Consider the following 26,001-nt stretch of genomic DNA (forward strand, 5'->3'; position numbering starts at 1 on the left):
AATCGGGGTGGTGGTACTGACGTTTCCTACTTTCCCAGACTCCTGGAAGTGGGTTTAACCATCGTCCAGGCTGCAGGGGCTGAGAGTGGGGGGCTCTAATAGTGCTGCCCCACAGAGCCCCTTCTCTCTGAGACCAGGACTTGAAAGAGGAGACAGATATTGCCAGCAGTGCCAGTGCTGGGTGGGGTGCCAGAGCAGAGGACTAGAGGGGGTGTGTGTGTGTGAGAGCATCCTGCAGACATCTAGGGTGCAGGGAGTAAGAGAGGCTGGGGTCTGGGTGAGAGGAGTACTGATGATTTCCTGTGGGACACACTACCTGATGTTACACACACACACACGTGTGTGTGTCCGCCAAGCCTGCTGGGTACTCCTGCACCTGCCATACATGTGTGTACATCTGCACAAGGGTGTTGCAGGCGCTGGAATCTACAGTCAAGCCTGCCCCAACTCACTCACCTAGCTCTTTACAAAAGTTACATTTCATCCATCCGTCCATCTATTCATTCATTCATTCATTCATTCCACTACTGGGAGTGCCAGGACCTGGGCTGGGCTGGAGGACGTCAGGTACAAGCCTCTGCTGGTGGGTGAGGGCTGATACAATCTGTGATGATGATGATGTATCGCGCCAAGTTAGACGCAGATGTACTTCTCAGGCTTTACAACAGTACTAACCCTCTACAAAGAGTAATGGGGGAGAGAAGAAAAGGCTTCAACGGGCGATCAAGTGGCGCTGACTCTTGGCATACTGACTGGCTCCCCCACTTACAAGGCCAGCCGGCTGCGAGTCAGCGGGAAGCCCCTCCCGCGGGGGCCCTTGGAGAGGCAGCGCTCCAGCCTTGGCCGCCCGGGGGCGCTGTGGGCCCCCGGGAGCGGGCGGCTCTCGGGCTGCCGGCCGCGCTCACTTGCTCTGCGCTCACTCGCGCGGAGGTTTCCCCGCCGGCCGCGTCCCGTCCGCTCCCTGCGAACCAGGAGTGCCCCCTGCGCGCCCCCGGGCTCCGCTCCGGCCCGGCTGCGCCAGACGCAGCTCTGCCCGACGGCGACATGGGCGTCCCCCCAGTCCCGGAGGCTGGCAGCTGGCGCTGGGGGCCTGTGCTCCTCGCCTTCTTCCTGGCTGCCTCCCGAGGTAAGGTCGGCGGAGCCTGGGTGCTAGGGAGGAGCAACGGGAGAGCACAGCGGGGCAGGGTGGGGGGGGTGTCCCAGGTCAGATGGGGGCGCCCTGGGAGCCCCCTTCAGCCTGCCGTGACCCCAGCCCGCGGCAGGGAGGCCGCTAGGACGCCTTGGCAGGGGCGGCGGCTCTCTGCCAAGTGCCCTGGCTGGGTGGTGGGCACGCGTGTATGCCGACAGCTGTCCAAGCAGCTGCCTGTCCAGCCCTTCCCGACCCAGAGAGCCCAGGCACGAGTACCTTCTGCAGCACGGGAGATAAACACGGTGGAGACAGCCCAATGTGTTCTAGTGGATGCCACTGGCTTTTGACACCTGTGGCATCTCCCAGCACCACCCCAGGACCCCAGGGTCTCACGAGGCGCCGAAGTTGTATACTCTCAGCCAGTGTCCTGTACCCTGGTGACACTCTTGGTTGAGCCTTGGTGGGCACTGGTCAGTGCAGGCACTGGTCCACAGCTGGACATGGGCGCCCTCTGGTCCTTATCCTGAGGGTCTGATGGCTGAGAGTTGAGTGGTCAGCTGATTCCCAGCATCGTAGCAAATCTGCAGCCCGGGGACTGCTGTAGGGCCTGCACTGGGGAGAATGTGGGACATTGCCCAGCTTGGCTGTGAGCCCCTTCTAGGTCCTTGGATAACTCATAGCATCTTTTGGGCCTCAGTTTCCTCAGCTCAAACACAGAAGCCATACACAGGGAGGTGTCACTTTCCCCTTCCAAAGTCCAGACTGTCACGACTCTAGGTGGTATCCTGGTTAGGACACAGGGGCTCCTTGAGTGGGGGGCAAAGTTCCCGGGACCCACAGCCTGGCCCCTGCTCCTTGCCTGTCCAGGACTGAAGCAGCTGGATCTTGAGGGAAGAGGGGGCCGGCAGGCAGCCTATGGAACTAAACTTTAAACTTTTTCCCTGGGAAGGCTCAGGGAAAGTGTGAGTCATGCAGGGAGTCAGAGGGAGGCAGGAGGGAGGTGGGGAGCTTGGCAAGGGACCCAGTGGGTGAGTCAGAAGAGGAGGAAGGGGAAGACAGGGTAAGAGCAAGAGGAGGGTTCTGAGAGAACCTGGAAAACGCCTCAGAAACTGGGGAGCCTGCAGGCAGCATGGTATCTCAGCACTGGGAGGCTGGCCTGGGCCTCCTATAAGGAGGAGGGAGCCCACACCCGACAGACAGAGATGCCTAAGCCCTGAACTGGATACTCCCCAGGAAGAGCCAAAGCGGGTGGGGGAGCAGTCTCGGCACCGAGGCCATGGCTCATGGCAGACAGGGCTTCCCAAAGGAGCAGTGGATGGTGGCAGGCAGGACCGGCCAGCATCCCACCCACTACAGACCGCCTGCCCTGCCCCCTCCTTCCCAAGTGACCCCAAGAGCCCCTTCAGTTTTCTTACCCCTACCCTGTCCTCCTCTGGCTGAGCTGCTCTCTGTTCAGCAGCCCGTTTGGGAAACGGAGTTCCAGAGAACTAGGGCATAGAGAGCCAGCTTGCACAGAGCCAGGAGCAGATAGGCTCAGAGCCCCTCACTCCATATTGTCTCTTCAGCCAGGAGGCTTCACCCCCAGAAGTCTTGGCTACTTAAACAGCTTGGTACTCCATCTCTCCCTGGGCCCAGCTCAAGGAGATAATTAGGGTTTGAAGCAGCTTTCCACTGAAAGGAGTCAGGAGAATTCTCTTAGTTTTGAACTACTCTGGGACTCAGTATTCCTAACTGAAATATGGGCGTGCTAATGAATATTCATGCTTCTACCCAGTACAGTGTGCAAGAAGGGGGGTAAGAGATGGGGAGGCCTGCTTGCAGGCATGGTCCGGAGGGTGTCTGAGTTGGAAAGACCTGCTCACCGGCCTGCTGAGGTGCAGGGTGGCCCTGGGCAGGATTGCTCACTGTCAAAGCCTTGATGCTTTGGGGAGGTGAGATGGAGGTGGCTAGTGCAGACCTGTTTGTTCTCTAGCTCTTGGGGCTGGGCCAGCACCATGGAGAATGGTGGTGGTGATAATGGCGCACAGGAGCCTAGGAAAAGTTGCAGATACCCCTTTCCTGGGCCTGACCCAGGTTGAAATGGGTGGAGGGAGGCACCTAGGGAGCCAGGACCCAGCAGACCCCAAGGGTGGCAGAGCCTCTTCTTCCCCTATCGGCCTTCCCGGGACCTGTGGAAGTTATTGTCCCTGCCATGTCCTCACAGGCTGACCCGAGTCCCAAACTCTGGGACTAGCCCATGGAGGTGCACTGGGGCTGGGGAGGTGAGAGCCCATCTTCCCCTGTATGGTAAGCAGGGTTGCAGGGCCTTGTTGAGTAACCCAATGGTGCAAGCCTCTGATGTAGCAGTGATCGGCTCTTAGGAAATCCACAGTCTGCTGCCCAGAGGCCCTGAGGTGGAGAGAAGCAGGCTTGAGGCCAGCCCATGGGCATAAGGGGGCTCCTACCCAATGCCAGGGATACGCAGCAATACTGGGGAGCCCCTTGCTGAGCTGGGCTGCTTGCTCTCTCTTTCCCCCAAGTAGGGCAAAGGTTCCCTGCTGGGGCCTGACCTCCGTAGGAGAGGGTGGCCCAGGTGGGAGGTACACCGCTGGAAGGCCACCTCCCTATATGCACACACATATGGGTCTTAGGCCCAAGCAGACAGAGGGAAAGAAGAGAGGAAGAAAGGGGTCCTTGGTGCCCATCGGGTATACTGGCAGTGACCCCTCACCAGCACTGACCAAGCCCCAAAGACTGAGTTTGAGGTGCCAGGTTTTAAGCCAACCGTTCATCCAGGAGCAGTCTGGCCTCACCAGGGAGCTGCTGTGAAGCTTCTGATGGACCCTTGGATCCCCTTAGCAGCAGCGCGGGCATGACCAAGGCATCCTGTGTGAGAATGGAAGGGACCTGGAGTTGTGTGCCCTGCATGCCAGGGCTTCCCGTTCAACCCTGTCACTTGACAGTCTGGCTTGGGGAGTCAATCAGAGCTCCGTTCAAATCCCAAGATGGTCCTCTACTGCTCTGTCACTTTGCACAAGTTACTCAGCATCCGTGAGCAAGTTCTATCATCTTTCCCATAGGGATGATGACAGCACCTCCCTCAGAGGGCTGCTGTGAATATTCGGTGCACACGTAACACAGAGCCTGGCATAACATAGCGCCTGGCGCCTGGTGAGCTCTGGCTGTGTAGTATTATTCTGCCTCTTGGCTTTTGGAGGCCACACGCCATTGGTTTACCATCTTAGCTCCTTGCTTCCTGCAGGGTCCGGTAGAGCGCCCAGAGCATGGGAAGGCATTGACCCGTTTCACTGGGACGGGACTCTCTAGAATCCTGGAGGTCTGAAGAGCTGGGCCCAGCCCTCTGTAGCACCTCTACACACTTACAGTCTGTAATGCCCATGGAGGTGCCTGTACATTCTCCTCTTAAAGTTCTCCAGAGATGGGGACTTTGCCACTTCAAGGCAAGCCGGACTCAGGGTTTCCTTGTCTTATTGGGGTCTTTCTTGCAACTGAGCTTAACATTCAGCCTGTTTACTTTGGCTGACCATCCCCAGAGAGAAAGACAACGGCCACCATTGTGTCCATCAGTAACTCAGTAATGAAGTTGCTCTGCTCCTGACCGAGCCAGCCTAGTCCCTCAACCTTTCTACATAGGATCTTACTTCCCACGGGGACCGGGGGTCAAGCCCTGTCTCTGCTGTTCACTTACTGTGGGACCACAAACACACACGCCGCCTTTACCTGAGCCCTGGGAAGGCTGGGTAACAGGGTCTCGGCAACGCTGACCACTCACTTCGGAAGGGTAATCCCATGATGGTGTTTCCTGACCTTCAGTCCATTTGTTCACCACTTTGGGGATTTCTCCAGTGTCTGCCCATCATCATATGTACCCTCTTTAAATCTACTTATTCTTTGACTTAAGTAAATAGATTTTAAAAGGAAACTTTGTATCACTGCCATAAATGGAAAGCCAGTGTCACTTGCCATAAATAGAACAAAATCATAAAAGTACATAATAGGAAAACCAAATAAGGTAAATTCTAGTTGGAAACTATAGCCTGGGGAAGGCTCCAAGCCTGCTGTACCTTGCAGGAAAAAGAAAAAAAAAAAGAAGAGCTTAGCACATAATAGAGATGTTTTGAAGACACACTGGCATCAAACTGGGACTTTCTCTTTGATGTAATCAGGACTGAAAGAGAATCGAAAAGGGAATAACCTTCTGTCTATGTGATTCAGTGTTATTTAATGCCATAAAACTGAAAGTAAAACTACCTATGCTGTAGATGCCGTCAGCTCCTCTCCATTGAAAAAGAAAGCTTACCACTGTGAGGAGTGGAGGCTGGGGGCAGGGGACAGTTCAGCTCTCCTGGAAGAAGGGAGAGATGACGGTGCTCATCCTAAGAGGCCGGGACAGGGTCAGAAGGCCTTTCTGGGCTTCTTCCAGGCCCCAGTTCTCCCAGCCCCCGTTGCCTTCCCCAAATAAATACAGTGGCTCTAGCTGGGTCCTCTCCTCATGCTGGGGCCAACGGGCTGTCCCAACAACTACGGAGAGAGTGGGAGAGGGAGCCTGCAGCCTCGCTGGCCAGGGCAGCCTGTCCATCTGCAGGAAGGAGGTGGGGCCTCTGGTCAATCCCTGGCCACTTCTACACCCCAGACCTCTGGAGCGAGATGAGCTGGGTTCAGATGCCGGCACCCCCGCTTGCTATTCATGAGACTCTGTACAAGTTACGTAACCTGTCTGTGCTTCAGTTTCCTCATCTGTAAAGTGGAGCCGATAACAGTACCTACCGTACAGGGAGGGAGGATTCAGTAAGCGACTCCATATAAAAGTGGTTAGAATGATGCCTGGCACAGAGTTAAGAGCCTGCTACTACACCATTACCACCGAGCCTCCTGCACTGAGGGTAGGGCACGAAGAGATTTGAATCTGAACCTTAGGAAGTCTTCGCAGCACAGGATCTTGAGGGTAGCTGGCTGGAGCTGGTAGTCTGGGCTACATACAGCGTCCTCAGGGAGGGCCTGGGAGAGCTGAGGAACGAGTCATCCAGAGACGCATCCACTGGTGCGGCTCTGGCCAACCGCCCAGGCCCTCCCTGGGGAGGTGTGCCGGCCAACAGCCTCCAGCCCCAGATGCACCGATGCTTTCCCAATGTGCTGGAAGTGCCGCTTCCTCCGATAGAGCCTGGCTTCCCCTTCCCAGACTCCCTGGTCCAATGTGAATGGACACTTCCTGCAGGAGCAGGTATCAATAAACACATCTGAGATGCCCTTTGTCCTCACTGGCCATGGAGCCCCATGGACGGACCTGCCGGCTCTGGGCCCTCAGCCCTTTGTCCCGGAGGTACTTCCTGGAGCTTAGCACTGGAATCAGGACCAGTCCTGCTTGGTCCTTGCCTCTTGCCCTCTGTGCTCGCCATCTTGATAAAGACAGAACCTAGCCTTTCCTTATACCCTCCATGGACTGTCCTGGAGGACAGGGTCTGGCAGGGAGCTGGAGACGAGGTCCATGTCAGTCTGGGGCCCCCTCGAGGGCGAAGACCTGGCCTTCTGCATCTAGCACAGGGCCAGCAATAGCAGGCCATCAGTAACTGTTTGCTTACAGCCCCTAGCAGCTGGACAGAGTCCAGCTCTTTGGGTGGGGCCTCCTAGGCCTGACTAATCAAGCCAGGGACCCACCTCCAAAGGCTGGGGCGTTGCCTTGGCGACTGTGGAGTAAGCTCATGCCAGGTCAGGGTAAATACACAGGCCTGTCTACACCCACACACACCCGTCCCATGCACACCCACAGGGTTTCACGAGGTGAGAGCTTATGGGCGGAAAGAGGTCACAAAAAACTAGCATCCCGAGATGAAGCTGAACAAGAACTCCTTTCCCTACACGGGAGCTTTCACAAGAGGCTGAGCCCCTCCGCGGCTGAGGGTCCCACTGCTGGAAAGTGGCAGAAGCAGGGCTAAATTCTGAGCGGAAGTCCCTTAGGGAACTCTGCACCCCCACGGCCTCTCTGCCTTGGGCCTGGCTCATGCTGGGACCTTAGTAAATATTTGTGGAATGAAAGAATGATGTTTTCGGTTTGGGTCTGAGGCAGAGCAGCCTTGGCTGCGTGGAGAGCACAGACGTCAACTGGAGGTCAGTTTACTCTCTAAGTAGCTGGAGGATGAGGTGTCAGCCCCGCCCGCTGGAGGGGTGGAGGGCTCTTGCGCCTGTAGTGCTGGCTTGTCCAAGGTGGGGGTCTCAGTTCAGCCACGTAGGGCTGTGTGGCCTTGGGCAAATCGCTTGACTTCTGATTTGGTTTCCTCATCTTTAAACTGGGGATAATGAGACCTACATCAGGGGCGTCATGAGACTTAAACGAGTATAAAGTGCTCAGCAAGTCCTAACATGTAAGAGGGGCTCATAAATGCCCGTGATCACCTTTGTAGCCCATTCTTGCCTCCTTCCTCTGCCCTAAGACAGCCTTTCTCACCTGCCACAGGGTTTCAGAGCTGGAAGGGGCCTAGGAATGTGGGGAGTCTCTCCAGATGGGAGGAAGAAAGGGAGGCCCAGAGAAGGATGGGATCTGCCCAAAGGCACACAGTAAGGGCAGGGCTAAGTGGGGATCGGGGCCCAGGGATCTGCCTGCCCAGGCCAGAGTTTTAGTCCAGAGACCTCACATTTCCCAGGATCACAGCATTCTTCCTCCAGGTGTTTCTGCCATCTTACCCAGCAGCAGGTGGGGGCTGGGTGGGTGGGATGCAGGGCCCCAAGAACAGCACAATGATGGATGGTTCCCACATGGGCACAGGCTCAGCCCAGGGCTGAGGGCCTTTTCCTGTCCCACATGCTCTCGGCCACCCTGGAGCCAGGGGCCTTCCTCCCCAGTCTCCGACAATGCCCCAGGTGTCCAGAAGGATCTGCCCCTGACAATAAGCAACATCCTCCCGCCCAATAATTATAATTCCAGCTGGGCTATTTATAGCCCCTGATAACACGTGCGCATGCGCAGTCATGGAAGGCATGGGGCACGTGCGCTGTCTTCCCTAACGCCGTGCCCTTGAGAGTCCTCCTAAGGACAGGCTGCCCGTGCGCCTTGTCCTGGCTGCAGTCTCAGACACCATAAACAAGATGTTTTCTCTCCCCCCAGGACAAAACCTGTAGATGCCCGGCCCACTCCTGTCTGGCCCTTTTGCTCAAACTGAATACTCTCACCCACGCCCAAACCTAAAGCCCAGGGTAGCTTCTCCTTTTTCTAAAAGGGGAAGAGGTCCTTCTGGGGCGTGTGGGGTGTAAGGGATTGAGCAATGCCCCCTCCCCAGCTCTGTCTCTGAACCCCAGTTCTGTGTGTCCCCACTGTGGGTCTTCAACGAAATCGCTCCTCGGGCTGAAAATCCCCTCTCCACCGCTTCCTGGGCAATTCTGCAGTCATTAACACCACTGCTTGGACTCAGGGGGCTCTGGGCCTGACGTCCTGCTGGAGGCCCCGGGCTGGTGCCCCACTGGAGGCCCTGCTGCTTGCTCCCGTCCTGCCCATACCTACCTCGCCCACAAGCTAGCCTCAGTCTTGCCACATCTTGGCCCCAACCCGTCCACACCTCTGTCCACTCAACATTCCCCGCCCTGCTCAGCTCTGTGCTCCACTTCTTGCGTCTGCCTCTGCCCACCCCAGACCTGCGGCCCTGGCCTCTACTGAGCCAGCTTCCCCGTGGCCCCCAAGGTGTGTGTGCTCCTGCAAATGCTGCTGGATGTGGATTCGGCTCTCACCCTTGGCGATAGTTCTGGGGCTGAAGATAATGTTGGGAAAAGGGGAAACCAGTTACCAGCTGGGAGAGATGCTGCTGGGAGCTGCCCTGTGGCCTGCTGGGGAAAGGGGGAGTAGAGGGCAGAAATAATCCAGGGTCCACCCTCTGGGTGGGTTTTTATTCTCCCTTAGAGGATCCTTTCTGTAGCTACTCCCCACTTCCATTTACTGGCACAACCACAATTTGGCCGTCAGGCTTCCACCGGGGACCTTGGGTGGATCATTTCCTCTCTGAGCCTGAGGGTTTCAACTGTAGAACAGTGGGCTTGGGGAGTAGAATCCCTCCCTGGTTACACCAAGGAGCCACACTCATGGATCAGAAACTCAGATGCCCACGGGACATTTATGGTGAGGGAATGAGGCAGGCCAGGTGGGAAGTTAGGGAGTAAGGAGGAGGGACCGCAGCAGCTAGAACACCAGTGTCCCGTCTAAAAAGGAGGCTGCTGCTCAGATCCAGCGGACGGCTGCCTCATAGGAGAGCTGCTTTAGTGTTAATTTACGGACTCTAAAAGAGAAGCTACAAGTCGGAATTTTCATATCAAATTCCCGGTCTTTACATTTTGGCGATCTCAAAAAAAAAAAAAAAAAAAAAAGAGTAAAATACGTTGAGGGTCAAATAACATATGTTTGAAGGCTGAGTATGGCCGGTGGGCTGCCAGTTTCTAGTTTTTTCTTTCAGTACAGAGTCTAAGTGCTTGAGTTTAATTTTGACTCTAGTACTTGTTTGCTACGTGAACTTCAGTGAGTTACTTAACATCTCTGTGCCTCTGCTTCCTTATCGGTGAAACAGGAAGGAAAAGAACACCTGCCTTACTGGGTTGTTAGACATGTCCATGCTATTCTTTCTTCTAGTTCTAACTAGATCCTGCTTTACCTGAAGCCCCCATGCTCTAGGTTCTGAGTTTGTACCCTCTGGAACGTCAGGCAAACCACTGTCCCTTTCTGGGCCTCTGTATTTCTGCTGGAAAGGGAGATCAGCATCTCGCTAAAGAAGTCCTGAAATCCCTGCTTACCTTGGCAATGACTTTCCAAAAATCTGGGGCTCCCAGACATGGCTCCCTCTCACATGTGGGTGCTGTTAAGTGGGAGGCTCTGGTGTGTGTCTGTCCTTTTTACCTTCTGGGGCTTAAAACTCCACCCTCGCAGACATATTCTTTGGGGCCGTGGCTTTGCTGCCTCCTCACACTGTGCTTTAAGTATGCAGGCAGGCCAAGGTTGGACCACAGCTGTTACCAGTCATTCACACCTTAGTGGGAGAGAATCTCAATCTGGCTTCTCCATTCTGTTGTGCAGAACGGTTTTCACTCTTAATGTCCTAACGTCTCTTGAATTGCAGAAATGAGTTAGAGACCTATCTTTCCCAGGTATCAAGCACCAACCTTCAGAGCATTTCATGTAAATTATCTGTAATTCTGCCTCAACTCTGGCAGGTAGCTGTTTCACTTCTATGTTTTACAGTGAGGAGTCTGAGGCTCAGGGTCTATGTAACTCTCAGCTGTTGGACTCCAATGCAGGGCGGGCTAATTCCAAAGCTACACCAGGCTGCCTTTCTCCTGACTGGGCCAGGCTTTCAGCTCTGCCAGGTGAGGGGAGAGGGGGATGGGCTGTAAAATAGGGAAGGGGCATCTGGAGGAAGAAGTCGTGTTGCTATCTTGGGTTCAGGCAACGGCCATAGAAAGGACATATCCGTTTTGATACTGCACACATTTACAGGGTCCTCCTTCCCTGTCTGCCCGCAACAGCCCCTGATTGTAGCCAATTAAAATCAAAATATCACTAATGTCTAATAACTATAGCTATCCCTCCTATGTCTGCAGGGGGCATGAGAGCTCACATCTCGCGTTCTCCTCTTTTCTTCATCCTGTCCTCTCACAAGCCTCTTGTAGCTAATATTTTCCTCACTGCACACATGAGGGAACTGAGGCTCATAGCTAGACAGAATTTTCTGTTTTGAAGGGCCAGTGCTTTGGGGGTGAACCTGGTTAAATGCTGGGAGGCTGGGGTAGGATAAAGAGGACCAGGGCATGGCTTCATTTGCTTATTGAAAACAAAATGAACTAGAAAATACTTCTAAGAAGACTGGGTGGCAGGCGGGTGCCTGGATGAGACGACCTTTTCTGCGTTGCCTGTCCTTGACCCTTAGACACCTTGGGTTTTCCTGCTTCCCTACCACCTTCCACTTGCTGGAATCCTCTCTGTCCGTCTACCCCAAAGACCCTCCTTCCTTTAAGAAGTCTCCTGACCATCCCCAGGAAGGTCGTGTCCTCTTTTCTCCAAGTGCCCTGAAGGCTGGTACGGGTTTGCCCTTTAGCCTATGGGGTTATTTTGTCAAGAGGCAGGACTTGTCTACCCAGCTAGGCCATAAGCCCCTCCAGGTGAGATGTAGCACCTGGCACAGGCCTCACGCAGGTAGACGCTCTGTTAGGGCTCACGGATGAGGAAACGCGAAGGCAAGGCCAGCCCCGGGAGCCGCTAGCCCCCAGAGGGACAGTCAAGGGCCAAGCGCTGCTTTTCCCCAACAGCCTTCCTCTCCTCACCCTGCTTCCCACCCGACGGCACTGGGCATGGAAGCTGGAAGTGCCAGGGGCCAGGTGTGGGCAGAGCCGTGGTGCCTGCAGTAGGGGGATGGGAGCCGGGGCTGGAGTACATGTGCCCCCCGGGAGAGGGACACGCGCTGGCCCGGTCCAGTCCGCTGCCTGCCTAGAGTCTCTCCTATGCCTCATCCAGCTACACCTGGAGAAGCTCCTGTGGCTCCTGCCACACAGCCTGGGGCGGAGCCAGGTTCGTGAACTAAAGAAGAAGCTGAGGCTTGGGGAGGTCAGCTGACTTGCCTGGAGCTTGTGGCTGGGGAACCCGCATCTTTGAAGCCCCAGACCAAGGTTCTTCCCTACTCTGGGGGCATTGGGAGTGGCGCCGGCTCAGGCGGGTGACAGGCTCTCGTCTCTCTGAGCAGGTCTGGTGGCAGCATTCAAGGTCGCCACGCCGTATTCCCTGTATGTGTGTCCCGAGGGACAGAACGTCACTCTTACCTGCAGACTCTTGGGCCCCCTGGCTAAAGGGCACGACGTGACCTTCTACAAGACCTGGTACCGCAGCTCACGAGGTGAGGTGCAGGCCTGCTCGGAGCGCCGGCCCATCCGCAACCTCACGTTCCAGGACCTTCACCTGCACCACGGCGGCCACCAGGCCAACTCCAGCCAGGATCTGGTCCAGCGCCACGGGCTGGAGTCAGCCTCTGACCACCACGGCAACTTCACCATCACCCTGCGCAACCTGACCCTGCTGGACGGGGGCCTCTACTGCTGCCTGGTGGTGGAGATCAGGCACCACCACTCGGAGCAGCGGCTCTACGGAGCCATGGAGCTGCAGGTGCAGAGAGGTGAGGGCTGCCTCTGTGGGACAGCTGGGGTGGGGGCGTCACGCTGGGGATGGTGCCTGTGCTTGTCTGGGAGGGGGAGCGGAGAGGAGGACAGCGTGGCGGTGGGGTGGTGCTGTGCATCTGATGCTGCGACACTGTGCTGGAGGCTGTGTGATTCTGTGTGGGTGGTGCTGGCACTACAGGGGTGGCACGGTGTGTGGAGCTGTGTGCGTGTCTCTCTGGGTAGCTGGCTGTGATGGACGGAAGGGCATACGTGGCTCTGTTTATGACACTGGGACTTTTTAACGGGAGGGGGTGTATGAACTTGGGCTGGGAGTGTGACTGCTCACCACAGTTCCATGGCTCACACCTGGGGTGTCAGGAGAGTGTACGTGTGTACGTGTGTGTGTGTGTGTGTCTAGGTGAGAAGGCAAGGGGTGGTAGAGTAGATAGAGGTGTGGGTATGGGCAGGTATCGACATGCCCCTGAGGGTGTCATGTGTCATGACAATGGGCAGGGCATGCCTGGCTGTGCAGTGAAAATACGCCTCCGTGTGTGCGTGTGTGCGTGTGCGTGTGTGTGTGCATGCGTGTGTGTGTGTGTGTGTGCGCGCAGCTGGGCCGATGTTGCCAAGGGGACACCAGCCTGAGTACCTGTGACAGGAGGGGGGGCGTGTCAGCCTGGAGAAGTCTTCCTGGTCTCCTGGGTCTGACACCCACCTGATGACCCTTCTCTCTGCTCCCACAGGCGAAGAAGCATCCAAGTGCACTGTGTACCCGCCCTCCTCCAAGGAGAGTGAAAGTAAGGAACCACCTTCTTGGCTCTTCTGGGTTCTCTGTTCTCCTCTGTCCTCATCCTGGACCCAGACCTCATTCTGAACTCTGACCTCATCACCCCAAGCCCACGGAATCCCCATTCCTCCTCCTTTGCTGCTGCCTCTCCCTTTTGTTTCCTCCTTCACCTGAGCCACTGGGCTGCAGCCCCCAGAAGCCCATGTCCCTTCCAAGGCCCAAAGCCTGAGGAAGGTGGCTCCTGGAGTCCCAGCTCCCGACTCTCTGAGTGGGGCTGTGCCCTGGCAGTGACCTTTGGCCAAGTGCCCTCGCGACAGGTACTGGGTGCCACAGGCTGCCGAGCTTGTTTTCAGTGGGCACGGCTCCTGCACGCTAGCCCTCTGCCACAGGCAAAGGTTGGAGCGCTGTGGTGGGGGTCCTCCTGGCTTGGACTCGACTATTTAAAATCTCCTTGTTCTCTGTGGGGAGGGAGGAAGGAGAGGCTCAGGAAGGGGAACAGAACTACCTTTTCTAGAGCTCCTACTATGTGCCAGGACTGTGCTAAGTCCTTCTAAGTACTGAGCTCCTACTATGTGCCAGGACTGTGCTAAGTCCTTCCAAGTACTGGTATCTCAGTGGCTTCTTATAGGAACCCTGTGAAATAGGTGTCACCAACTTCACTTTACCTACATGGAAATGGAGGCCCAGAGAGGTGACGTAACTGCCTCAATTCACACAGATGACAAGGGAAGTGCAGCTGGGACTGTGCTCACATCACCTTTTTCCCACGTCGGGGTAGGAGACTGGACACACAGTGTGGTGGGTATCAGTCAGCCCCCTGGTATTTGCCCAGAGGTGCCCTACAGGGGATGGGGGCACTGCTTCAAGAGGTGCCCGGGGCTTCCCTGGTGGCGCAGTGGTTGAGAATCCGCCTGCCAATGCAGGGGACACGGGTTTGAGCCCTGGTCCGGGAAGATCCCACTTGCCACGGAGCAACTAAGCCCGTGTGCCACAACTACTGAGCCTGAGCTCTAGAGCCCGCGAGCCACGACTACTGAGCCCGTGAGCCACGACCGCTGAAGCCTGCATACCTAGGGCCCACGCTCTCCAACAAGAGAAGCCACCGCAATAAGCCCACGCACCGCAACGAAGAGTAGCCCCCGCTCACCACAACTAGAGAAAGCCCGCACGCAGCAACGAAGACCCAATGCAGCCCAAAATAAATAAATTAAAATAAAAAAAAAAAAAAAAAAAAGAGGTGCCCGGGCACTAGGAGGCCAGGCGAGAATGCCCAGCAGCTTGGAGACAGCAGGCAAAGGGGGAACATCTCGGGGACACCCCCCTCTTCTGAGAGGAGGGGTCTTGGCTTCCTCAGCCTTCTCTCTGTTAGTATTTGTCAGGCATCCAGTGTGGACCAGCCCCAGCCTAGGCCCTGGAGACACAAAAGCGCAGGCCTCCTCCCTGCCCTCCAGGAGGACATACACCAAAACCGAAGCCAGGAATGGGAACAGCTCAGCTACGGCCCCGGCCAAGCCCCGACTCAAAGGCTGTGGTGACTTTCTATTCGAACTACTCATTTTTTTTGAAGCAACAAATGGACCAGCCAGGAACAAAATTAGAACGCACAGTTGGGTCTGAGTTAGACCCACATGGAACCAAGACCAAGCCCCTCTTCCTGCACACCGCAGAGCTCGTGTGTGGCCTCGGCGCCAAGCCACTGCCCTTCCTCACTTCCTCCACTGGCAGCTCCCTGGGGAGGGTGGAAAGGGGGCCCCCCACCCCGAGCAGCCCCTCCCTTCCCACGCAGCAGCCTCGTGACTGTGTGTGCACACGCGTGCTGTGCACAGGACAGGGTGAGCCTCACGTGGTGGGGTCCCTGAGTGTGTACTTCCCCATCGCCCCTTCCACTCTGAGCAACCCCCTAGTCCCACTTCTGCTCCCGCAGAAACACCTCTGCCACAGCCACCATTTCACAGATGGAGGAACCAGGGTTCACACGGGTGAAGGGACTTGTTCCCAGTCTCCCAGAGCCAAGAGGAGAAGCCAGAGTGCCTGATTCTCAGTGTGCAAACCCTGCCTGAGCACTGGCGCCTTCCCCTCTGTCAACACTCGTTTCCTGAAAATTAGCTGTATGAGTTGAGTCTTGGAGACAGAGACAAGAGATGCCAGAGGGGATGGTGCTAGAGAAACCAGGCGTGACATGGAGAGGGAGTGCCGATCTGGGTCGCTTTTCTTGATCTAGACTCTAGAGAGGCAGCTGCTGGAATTAAGGGAACAGGAGTCACCTGGGAAGTCCCAGGAGTCTGGCTGAGGAGCGCCCGAGAGTGAGGCAGAACCTTGAACTGGACTGTTAAGGGTCAGGCTTCCTGTGCTGGGCACCTCTGCTCTCGGGTTTTGACATTTTCCTCCTCTCCAGTTTGCGGGATGTGCAGCCTCACTCTGCCCCCTGCTTCCCTGAACTACTGTCTACAGGGAATTGGCTAGAGGCCAAAGGGACATGGTTGCTCTGTCTCGGCATCAAGGGCAGGGGGATAGCGTCAGTGATCTCTGGAGTCCCCTTTCGATGCCCTTCCAGGCCCTTGGTTCTGGAGGTCTGCAGGCTACAGCTGTGGTGGAGTTTTGGCACTAAGGCGGAAGTGGTCTCAGATGAAGAGAAACCCGGCTATGCTTTTGGGTGGGGTGTGTGGGCTTCGGACAGCGCTTCGGTTCTCCGGGTATCGTGTGTCCACTGAGCAACGTGAGCAAGTGTGTCCCTCTCCAAGTAACAGGGAGGCCCCCTGTGTTATCTAAGGTGCTGAGTCAGGGCTCAAAAACTAAATGCCCGCAGGGCCCGGGAGCTGGTGGGTAGGACAGTAGGGAGGGGTAGAGACTGTGGTGAGCACCCAGCTGCCAGTCTGTACTTGCAGTTCCAACCGCCACATGCCAGGAAGGGGGCCCAGGGTTGCCGGTGCCGCTGAATTTTCAAGCAAAGTCAGAAGTCCAGATTTTACATGAACTCCCTGAATTTTAAAATGTTGGCAACTAATTAAATAAAAATTAAGTACTGTGTCGGCCATAGTTGCAACCTGAGTCCATTCTAGTGAAAGGTCGTGTGGTAAAGTGGGTAAGAGCACAGATCCTGAAATCAGCCAAGTTGCTTAACCTCCCTGTGCCTTAGTTTTCTTATCTGTAAAATGGAGATGACAGTTACAATCATACTCTCCAGGTTGTTATGAGGCTAAAATGAGGTCCATGCCTGGCACGGAGTAAGTGCTGTGTATGTGTTGGCTACTATTACTTCTAATGTGGAATTCTAGGCCTGGCTTCCCAAGTCATCTCATCCATTCCCCTGTGCCAAGGCGGGATGGCAAGTAGATGGCAGCCGACAGTGGACACATATCCTGTTTTCTAACAGTTTGAAACATTTGCCTGGTGACCCATGTGCTTAGTAGGCCGCAGGGCTGACTGCTGGGTACTGCCCTCCACTGCCACGTGCCTTTGGAAAGATCCCAGTCCCTGCTGTAAGACAGGTGCCCCCCAGCCAGCCTTGGTACCTGATCAGTTAATGATGCTTCCAGCCAAGAAGCTCTTTGAGTTTCCCTTCTCTGACTGCAGCCCCAGTCTCCTAGCGTTATCTCTGGGGAGGAGGAGGCTAGCTGGTCTATGAAATCCTCTGAATGCTCACAGCAGCTTCAGGTGGCAGGGGAGGTGATGAGAGGAGTGGGGCTGAGGAAGGTGGTACCCAAGGAGCCCAGGAGCCCCGAGTTGCTGGGGGGCTGTGGTTTTTCACTGAACCTGGGGAAGGGGGCTGGGCAGCCCATCTCCCTGAGAAACAACCTCCCCACCCACCACAGCACAGCAGGAGGTATGGTTTGCTTTCATCCAGCCCTGTCCCTGGAACCGGGCAGCTCTACTGAACTCCCCCCTCCTCCATAAACACCCTCGGGGTACTACTGGCAGGCCCTGGGCAAAGACTCGCTGAGCAGGCTGGGCCCCTCCCATCCCACCCCGCTGTGTAAGGGCCTGGCACACTGCTTGCTGCTCGCTAGGCAGGTGCCTCTGCCGGCGCCTGATCACCTTCTAAGCATGAGTCTGGCTCTGGATGGCTACAGAGCAGGAGCCCCCAACCTCACCCCCAGGTACTGACCACACGTAGCGGGAGGGCTGGGGAGCTGTGGAGAGGCTGTGCTCTGCAGAGGAGCCCATGGTGTTGGAGGGCAACTAGCCCACAGAACTCTCCCCAAACCCTGCCCCCTGGCCCTAGCCTCAACTCCCAGGCCAGGCTGTAAGGAAACCAAGCCCTGATCCCCTAGAGGGGCCGAAGAGAGGGAGTCTTTGCTTGGGGACAGGAGTCAGGTAGAGGCTGGGCCAAGCCACCCACAGCCAACAGGGAGCTGGACTCAGTGATCACTGACTGACTGCACCAAATGCTGCCTAGTACCAGTCTGGAGGAGACCTGCTTTGACGACCAGAAAAGAGCGCTGTGCAGCCGGTTTCTCAGTGCCCACAATAAGGTCCCGCGATGGGGTTTAGAGATACTCAAATGTCTGAATTATAGAACATTTAACTTTCAATACTCTCAAAGTGCAGCCTCGCTAAGATCTGTGGGGAACCGGCTTTAATGTGGAGTCGAACTTGCTTTGTAACAGCACAGCAACTGTTCTTGTACCAGCGGGTACTTCTAAAGCGCCTGAAAACAGCTTGTTCTCTTCTGGGGTCTGAACAAACTCCCTGAAAGCTTGTTTACACCGTCAGGTTTTTCAGCAATGCAATGAGATAAAAACAGCCTTTATTCCCAAATAAGTAGTGCAAAGGCAACATCGAGCCCGTTCACCTCCCCAAAGCTCCCTGCAGCCAAGCTGACGCTGTGACAAGGTATCCCAGCCCGTGGTTTTTCTGTCAGAGGGAAGGGCTAAAATTGGGAAGGAAATGCATTTACACTGGTTGTGGTTCTGAGGGCACGTCTGTTCCCAGCCAGACTCCTGGAGTCAGCAGATGGACTGAAATAAATCAAACCTCCCATGCTGTTGATGGGATCGTGAAGCAGTACAAGTTTGTTTTAGAGGACAAGTTAGCAATAGCCTAAAAGAAAATACACTTACTCTTTGGCTCAGCACTTTCACTACTAGGGTTTTACGTACGGATGTACTTGCCCAAGTGAGCAAAGATGCCTACACAAGAAGTTCATTCCTACTTCATTAGTTATGTTGAAAATGGAAGAAACCTACATACACACCAGTAGGGGACTGTTTCAATAAATTTTGGGTGAGGCGCGTGATAAAGCCCTAGGCAGAATGAGGTAGATCTCTGTGCCAATACAGAGAGGTGTCTAAGCTGTGCTAAGTGGGAAAAGCAATTGCCCTGTGATCCTGTGTATGCTCTACATGCGGGGAATGTATCTAGACTATACACAAAAAACTGACAGTGATTATGTCTTTGGAGGGGACCTGGGTAGAGGGGGAGGAAGAAACTTTTGAATTTTTTTTAACTTGTAAATTTTTTTGTGTGTAATTTCAAAAGTTTAAAAAAATTTAAATGTTGGACGAGGATTCACATTTCCCTAGTTCCTGCCCCAAGATTTTTCCCCGTGAATTGTACATGTGAGATCAGTTTAGAGGGCCCGTCCTGGAGCCAAGGAGTCTCTCCGGGGATAAATAGGGCTTTTTATTCATTTATTTTTCATTGAGATAAAACATATATAAAATTTACCATTTTAACCTTTTTTTTTTTTTTTTTTTTTTTTTTGCGGTACGCGGGCCTCTCACTGTTGTGGCCTCTCCCGCTGCGGAGCACAGGCTCCGGACGTGCAGGCCCAGCGGCCGTGGCTCACGGGCCCAGCCACTCCGCGGCATGTGGGATCTTCCCTGACCGGGGCACGAACCTGTGTCCCCTGCATCGGCAGGCGGACTCTCAACCACTGAGCCACCAGGAAAGCCCTATTTTAACCACTTTTAAGTGTTTGATTCAGTGACATTAATTATGCTCTCAGTGTTGTGCAATTATCACCACTATCTATTTCCAAAAGTTTTTCATGTCTCTGGCTCCTTCTGACCTTGAACTCTGTGGCGTGAGGTCTGTGAAGGGCCTGCTCTCCCTTTTCAGGGAACAGCCTGTCACCCGTGATCGAGCTGTTCCCCGTGGGCTGGGATGAGGACCCTTCTCTTTCCCGGCTTGAGCTGCCTCAGCTGTAAGCGCCTGGCCTGATTCCTGGTGCTGTGGCCCCCCCTGGGGTCCCCAGACCTTCCGTGCCTCTGCAAGTCAGTGAGGGTCTGGCTGTGGGGCGTGGGTAAAGGTGGGTCCCCCTGTTGCCAGGCCTTCCCTCTCTGGGCCTCAGTTTCCCCTCAGGAAGCGCAGTGGGAACGGGGCCTCACCTTGGCCGCCTCTGTCCTTTCAGGCATCACGGCTGCTGCCCTGGCTACGAGCGCCTGCATCGTGGGCATCCTCTGCCTCCCCCTCATCCTGCTCCTGGTCTACAAGCAAAGGCAGGTGGCCTCCAACCGCCGTGAGTATCCCTGCCCGCCTGGGCTAGGTGGGTGTGTGAGTGACCTGCCCCAGCCCCCAGCCTCACCACGGGGATTAGCAAAGGCTAAAGGCAGGCACAATTCTGCTCTTCAAGAGACAGGAGCTGCTACAGGTCTTGCAAGGAGTTGGGCTCAATGGTGGAGAGAGGAGGGGATCCACTAGCCCCTTGGCGCTCAATGAATAACGGTTGAATGAATGAATAATCATACGGAGTAGCTGAAATTGGCTTCTGAAAGTGCTACCACCTGGAGACCGTTTGGGGCCCTGCTTTAACGTATGGGTAGGCTTGTCTTGGTAGAAATTGTTGGGACAAAATGACCTTCGGATTATCAGAACTGCGAGGGATCTCAGAGATAACTTGATTCAGCTCTTTCGTTTTACAGGTGAGAAAGCTAAGATCAGCAGGGTTAAATAACTAACCCAATGTTATATAACTTAGTAAGCAGAAGAGCTAAGACTCAGACTCAGAGCTTTTCACCTCACGCTTTTCAAGGAACATAGCCCCACCATAATAAAAGCACCCATCAGCATGCGCGTCATAGCAGACAGCCCCTAACCAGTAGGATTGCTGTGCCAGGTACCACGCCAAGCTTGCTATACGCGTTCTCTCACACATTCCTCATAACCCCTCTAAGAGTTTGCGCCTACCATTGGCCCCATTTTACAGCTGAGCAAACTGAGACACAGAGCTGTTCAGTAACTCCCTTAAGGAACCACACAGAGAGTACGTGGTGGAGCCAGGTTTCAAGTTGTGACCACAAATACCTTTTCACCCGTCTCTTTGGGTGACAGTGCCCCTTGCCCTTCCTCTGACTCCACCCCTGAGCCTCGTCCTGTCTCAGTCTTCCAAGAGCAGGAGGGTGTGGGCTCTCGCTTCGCCTCCCCCACCTCTTCCCCTCTTGTCCTCTGCAGGAAGGCTTAGGCTTACACCTGATTGCCTTCGGCTGGACTGTAACGACTTGACACCCCTCTGTCCCTCTGTCACTGGGTCACTCAGAGGCTGTGGCCACCTCTCCCTTCCTCTCAGGACGCCCTTGTTCCTCTCACGAAATCCACCACAGTCTATCTACACAGATACCCTGGGGTTGGGGCTGGGGTGGGGGAGGGTAAAGGGGTTGGAGTAGAAAGAGGAACCCCGGGGGTCAACCAGGGAGAGAAATCATTGCAGAGCTGCCCTCAGCTCCTGCTTGTCTGTGGAGCACTTCCACGGAGGTGGGAAGGGGACGAGGAGGGGGCCACGCTCAGCTAGCCTTGGCTCCCAGCAAAAGAGGTGCTTTCTGTCCCCCTTACTCCAGACCACAGGGCTGTCTCCATCAGGGAACGGGAACTGGGAAACAAATTCCTGGCAGAGGACGGCGTTGGGAGGAGGAGGTGCACTGCTGACCCTGTTCTGGCGCCTCACAGCCTTCTTTACAGGGCCCCGGGGGGTTGGCCAAGGCTCTGCCCCTGTCCCGGGCTGGAGGAAGGAAAACCAGAGAGGGGACATCCCCAGGCCAGAACACTGTGGGGTGTCCTGAGGACACGGGGAGCCGGGGTCAGCCCCCAGTATCTCCTATTCCACGCACTAGGACACTTGCAGACTGAGGGCTTCGCAGAGGAAGGGACAGATGAGCTGGGTGCTGAAGAATTGCACTGAAAGAAGGCTCAAGGGGGTGCGGTGGGCCGACTAGGGCTGTTGAGCACGTCTTCTGAAACTCTAAACGAGCCCCATTTCTGTGATGGGCAGCCACTTCATAGCACCATTCCCCAGATTTAATATATGCAGTAACAGGAAGGTATCAATCATTTATCTCCTAATAAAAGTATTTCTGAGGGCTTCCCTGGTGGTGCAGTGGTTGAGAGTCCGCCTGCTGATGCAGGGGACACGGGTTCGTGCCCCGGTCCGGGAATATCCCACATGCCGCGGAGCGGCTGGGCCCGTGAGCCATGGCCTCTGAGCCTGCACTCCGCAACGGGAGAGGCCGCAGCAGTGAGAGGCCCGCGTACTGCAAAAAAAAAAAAAAAAAAAGTATTTTTGAGGCCAGTCCTCTGTCCTCTCCACAAAGAAAAAAAAAAAATGACTTGCATGGTCGAAGGCTTAGAGACAGACACAAGAGATGCCAGAGGGGACGATGCTAGAGAAACCAGGTGCGAAATGGAGAGGGAGTGGAGATTCAGGTCATTCTTCTTGATCTAGACTCTAGAGAAGCAGCTGTTGGAATTATGGCAACAGAAGTCACCTGGGACATGCCAGGAGTGTGGCCACAGGGCAGAGGCCGAGTGGCCCAGAGCGGGGCAGCGGGGAGGCAGGTCGGAGACAGAGTGGACGGGAGCGTGTGTGGTGCACTTTGGGCAGGATGATGGCACGGAGCCTGGCACAGAGCCTGGAACAGAAAGTATGCTTGGGAATGAGCCAAACTCAGGAAAAAAGAAAGAGAAAGGGTTGGGAGCACTGAGGAAGGCAGTGTGCTATGGAGGCCAATGGGTGTTGCAACCTCTCTGGTATCAGAGCCTCGGTGTGCCCAGGGCAGAGGAGAGGATGAGCTGAGGGAACGCAGAAGCCCGCACGAAGCCCCACGCAGTTACTCGGTAAACAAGGAGCCATGATTCTGATACCTCAGAGATTTCAGGAACTTGTGTGCAACTTCCCGTGGGTGTTCTGTTGTTGTGCCCCTCCCCTACCGCTTGTTTCCCCATCGTAATCAGCAGCAAAGCCCGTAAAAGACGGGAAAGATCTGTGGGAGTACGTGAGGAGCTGCAAGAAAGAGGGAAGTTGGGGTCACTGCATCTGGCTGGTGGCCAGTTTGGGGGGTGGGGAACCCGCACAGTGGGGCAGGGTGGCAGCAGCTTGGCTGCGGAGTACAAAGTAGTAGCATGGCTGAGAAGTGATAGGGTCTCAGGCCCCCTAAGTTTCCTCTAAGAGATGTCGCCTTGAAAGCCACCCTATTAGGCAATGCAGAGGACGGGACAGAGAGGACCAGGAACTCTAATTAGGAACTGACCTTCCGACACTCCTGCCCAGTAAATCATGGCTGACGACCAGAACGTGACAAAATGTTCAAACAGGAAATGGCAAGTTCAGGAGCCAGGCCTTGGGTTGCTCATGAATGTCTAACATCACCAAGTTAAGACATGGGAGAAATCACTGGCTGCCTTTCGTTTCTTGGCAACAAATGTTGTCCCAGACACTTGTAAAATGCAGCCCAAATTTCATTTATCACTGGTCAAAAGGGGCCGCTCACTGAGGCCTCACCTGCTGGGTAGACACGCAGAGCACTGCCTGCCATACGGGCTTCCTGAGTGAACAGAAGTGGGATCCAGGGCTGAGCACGGCCCTGTCCAGGATTGCTCCCGTTCCCCAAGGGGGCATCTGCCAGTGAGGGCAGGGATGCTGTCTAGACAAGCTTTCCCTTTGTGACTAGCTTCTCTGTCTGTTTGTCCCTAGGTGCCCAGGAGCTGGTGCGGATGGACAGGTAAGGCCAATGGAGACCTTCCTGAGAACACTTCTAGCAGCTGTGCCACCCCGATTCAGAGTTTGGCAGTCTGTCTCTCTTCCCTGGGCTGTCATCTCTGAAGGGCAGCATCTACACCCAAACTCCTTCTGCAGCAGTTAAGGGGGAGGGGGATCTTTTAGCCAGGACAGACTGATTCTGCCACCTTCACCAGGATCTCTTCCCCTCTCCTCTCTGGTCACTGCTTATACCATGACAGGGCTGAGAACACAGGTGTGGCCTCCCTGGTCCTCTCTGTGCTCTGGGCCAGCTGTCAGGAAGGAGATATTTCTGGGCAGTAGGGCCCCTGTTTAGCTGCCTGGCACAGCTGGTTAGAAGAGCATTTGCCATCTGCCACCGAGGCCTACACATCTGTGCTGATTGGCTGTTTTCCCTGCCACCCCTCACCCAGCAGTCTGAGCTCCAGGATGCTTGGATGAACTACGCACCCACCTTCGGGCCTCAGTGGTCAGCCAGGCCAGGGTGGGGGAGGAGAGGAAGCAGCTGAGCCCAGGCAGACACTGAAACATGCAAAGGAGGCCAGCACATCTGGAGTTGTGGCCCCTCCCTGCAGGGCACCCCAAGGAGAAGGCTGTCAGGCTACAAGGGCAGAGGCTGACCGGGCTCAGATGGAGGCGGCAGGTTGGGGATAGAGTAGACAGGGAATGTGTGTTGGTGCACTCTGGGCAGGAAGCTGGCATGCAGCCTGGCACGGAGGGCGTGCTTGGGAATGAGCCACATTTAGAAATTTGGCCCCAGTACATGCGACACTAAATTCAGAGCTCCTCCCTGATGTTTGAAAGGGATGATATCCAAGACGGGTCACAGGAAGTCCTGCTAGAATCTCAGAGTTGGAGGGGTCCTCAGAGGTTGTCCCACTCCCAAGCAGGAAGAATGCCTCCCTTCAGCTCAAGACAAGCTGTGGGGACATTCAGTGCTAATGCCATTAACTCTACTGACCGAAGAGAGACTTGTCCCCAGATTCCTGAGGCGCCTCTGACCCTGGGCTTCCTTCCTGGGCCTGGGGCAGATGGTCAGACCACAGGGTGGAGCTGGGGTCAGATGCCCTCAGCTCAGGGCAGGTGGCGAGGGCAGCCCATGGCCTTTTCTCTCTGGCCCTGGATCCTCCCTTCCTGCTAGGAGAGGCTGCTGAGGCCTGAGGTGGGAAGGCAGGTGAGGGGAAGGGAGCAGAGAAGGCAGGCAGGCGGGAGGGCAGAGGCCTAGCTCCAGGCAGCACGGATGACCTTCAATTCTGATTCTCCAGCAACAACACTCAAGGAATCGAAAACCCTGGCTTTGAGACCTCTCCACCTTCCCATGGGATGCCAGAGACCAAGCCCAGGCAACCCCTGACGTACGTGGCCCGGAGGCAGCCTTCTGAGTCTGGGCGGCATCTGCTCTCTGAGCCCAACACTCCTCTGTCTCCACCAGGCCCCGGGGATGTCTTCTTCCCCTCCCTAGGTAAGTGCTTCTCTTCCTTCACGGCTCTATGGCCCGCAAGGTCATGACCTCTCCATGGCGGGCAGGCCATCAGCCTCACTCCCCACCCTCCTTGGGGAATCCTCACAGCCTCAGGGTGTGGGGTTGGGGGGATGAAGGACAGAGGAACCCCCACTTCACTCTGCTTCTCCTTTCCTTTGCAGACCCTGTCCCTGACTCTCCAAACTCTGAGGCCATCTAGACCAGCTGGGGGCCGTGGGCAGTTGTGGCTGGGCCTGGGGCAGGTGCATTTGAGCTAGGGCTGGCCCTCTAAGTGGTCCCTCGGCCTTGGCCCTGGTTTCTTTCCTCCTGCTCTAAGCTCAGACTCTCCGAAATACCCCTGATGGCCAGACCCTCAGCCTCTCTGGATGCTGCGTGGCAGAAGGGAGATGATGTTGGATCGCTCAGCCCCTGTTCTCAAGGATGGTGGGGTGCTGGGATCCCGCCCCAGAGACCTGAAATTCACCAGCTACTGATGCCAAATGACCTCCATCTTAGAAGTCCCAGAACTGCCAGCTGTGTGGCAGCCTCTCTCCTGGGACATAAGCCTTGGGACCTGACAGCAGAGATGGGCACTGGGCAGACTCCCCAGTGCCACCCTCCAGGCATGAGGGACAAGATAGGACAAGATGTGGAGAGACCCAGCTCCCCCATCTCGCCTGAGACTGCTGGTCTGTCAAACCTCCTTGTAATCATGGGCTCTGGGGCTGGGCCTGCGCGACCCTGGGCCGTGGGAGCCTTCCCCAGCTGCCTTCTAGCAGCCAACTCTGAGGAGCCGTCAGCAGGTTACACAAATCTGGGGCTCCCACTGCCTGCACTCTGGTCCCCAGGATTCATTGGCCAGAAGCCCCGAAACAGGAAGTATATGCTGCGGCATGGTGGCCACTGTGAGCCAGCTGGCATCTTGGGCAATGGGAACCAGGCCAGAGGTTGCACCACCCACCACAGATAGGAGTGGAGGGGAGAGCCAGGGGCCTGCTGGGAAGGTGAGAGGAGAGGGCTCCACCGCCTGCCCCCTGCGGTTGAGAGAGATGGTGACCACATAATGTACTGCTCAACCTGTGACACTCTTGGGGTGCTATTCAAAACTATTTGGGCAACAGTGCAAAACCTGTGGGTGGATCGTAAGAGCTGGGTTGAAATCCCTACCCTGCTTCCGAGGTGCCTGAGGCCCAGGGAGCCCTCTTCCCCCACCGCCCAGTCTTTGGTCCTCTGTTCCAGTCAATCTGTGCTGAGCCTTCACTGCAGTGTGATCCTGTCGGGTGGCAGGAGTGGGCGTGTCCCTAGAAAGTCTTATGCCCGCTCTGCTCTGGACCCTCTGCTCCATCTCCCGCTTCAGGGCCTGACCCAAGTTTGTTTTTACACACGTATATGAGGCGAATCCTTTGTGGAATTTCGATTAAAGAGTTTTAGAGCATGGAGAGGCGTGGGGAGGGGTCTCTGTACACTGTGGGGTGAAAACGGGTGGTGGGGCCTGAGAAGGGGAGGAGAAAGTTTGAGCTGGACAGGAGCCCCGGGCACTGCACTGTGGAGGGCGTCAT

At 55.7% G+C, this 26,001-nt stretch overlaps 1 protein-coding gene across 1 annotated transcript; it reads left to right on the forward strand.

Moving 5' to 3' along the window:
- Positions 1–931: 931 nt before the first annotated feature.
- VSIR (V-set immunoregulatory receptor) lies at positions 932–25,321 on the forward strand. Its single transcript, XM_065894583.1, has 7 exons — positions 932–1,126; positions 11,836–12,261; positions 12,988–13,041; positions 19,384–19,491; positions 22,936–22,963; positions 24,246–24,442; positions 24,625–25,321. The coding sequence occupies exons 1-7, from the start codon at positions 1,045–1,047 to the stop codon at positions 24,660–24,662; spliced, it is 933 nt and encodes a 310-aa protein (XP_065750655.1). The 5' UTR covers positions 932–1,044; the 3' UTR covers positions 24,663–25,321.
- Positions 25,322–26,001: the final 680 nt, after the last annotated feature.

Source organism: Phocoena phocoena, chromosome 16 (assembly GCF_963924675.1).
Source record: "Phocoena phocoena chromosome 16, mPhoPho1.1, whole genome shotgun sequence".
NCBI lineage: Eukaryota > Metazoa > Chordata > Mammalia > Artiodactyla > Phocoenidae > Phocoena > Phocoena phocoena.

Excerpts from the sequence above, each read along its gene's own strand:
- VSIR (XM_065894583.1), top strand. The coding sequence starts at position 1,045 with ATGGGCGTCCCCCCAGTCCCGGAGGCTGGCAGCTGGCGCTGGGGGCCT. Across the intron at positions 13,042-19,383 it reads CTCCTCCAAGGAGAGTGAAA|GCATCACGGCTGCTGCCCTG; the intron begins GTAAGGAACCAC and ends CTGTCCTTTCAG. Across the intron at positions 19,492-22,935 it reads GCAGGTGGCCTCCAACCGCC|GTGCCCAGGAGCTGGTGCGG; the intron begins GTGAGTATCCCT and ends GTTTGTCCCTAG.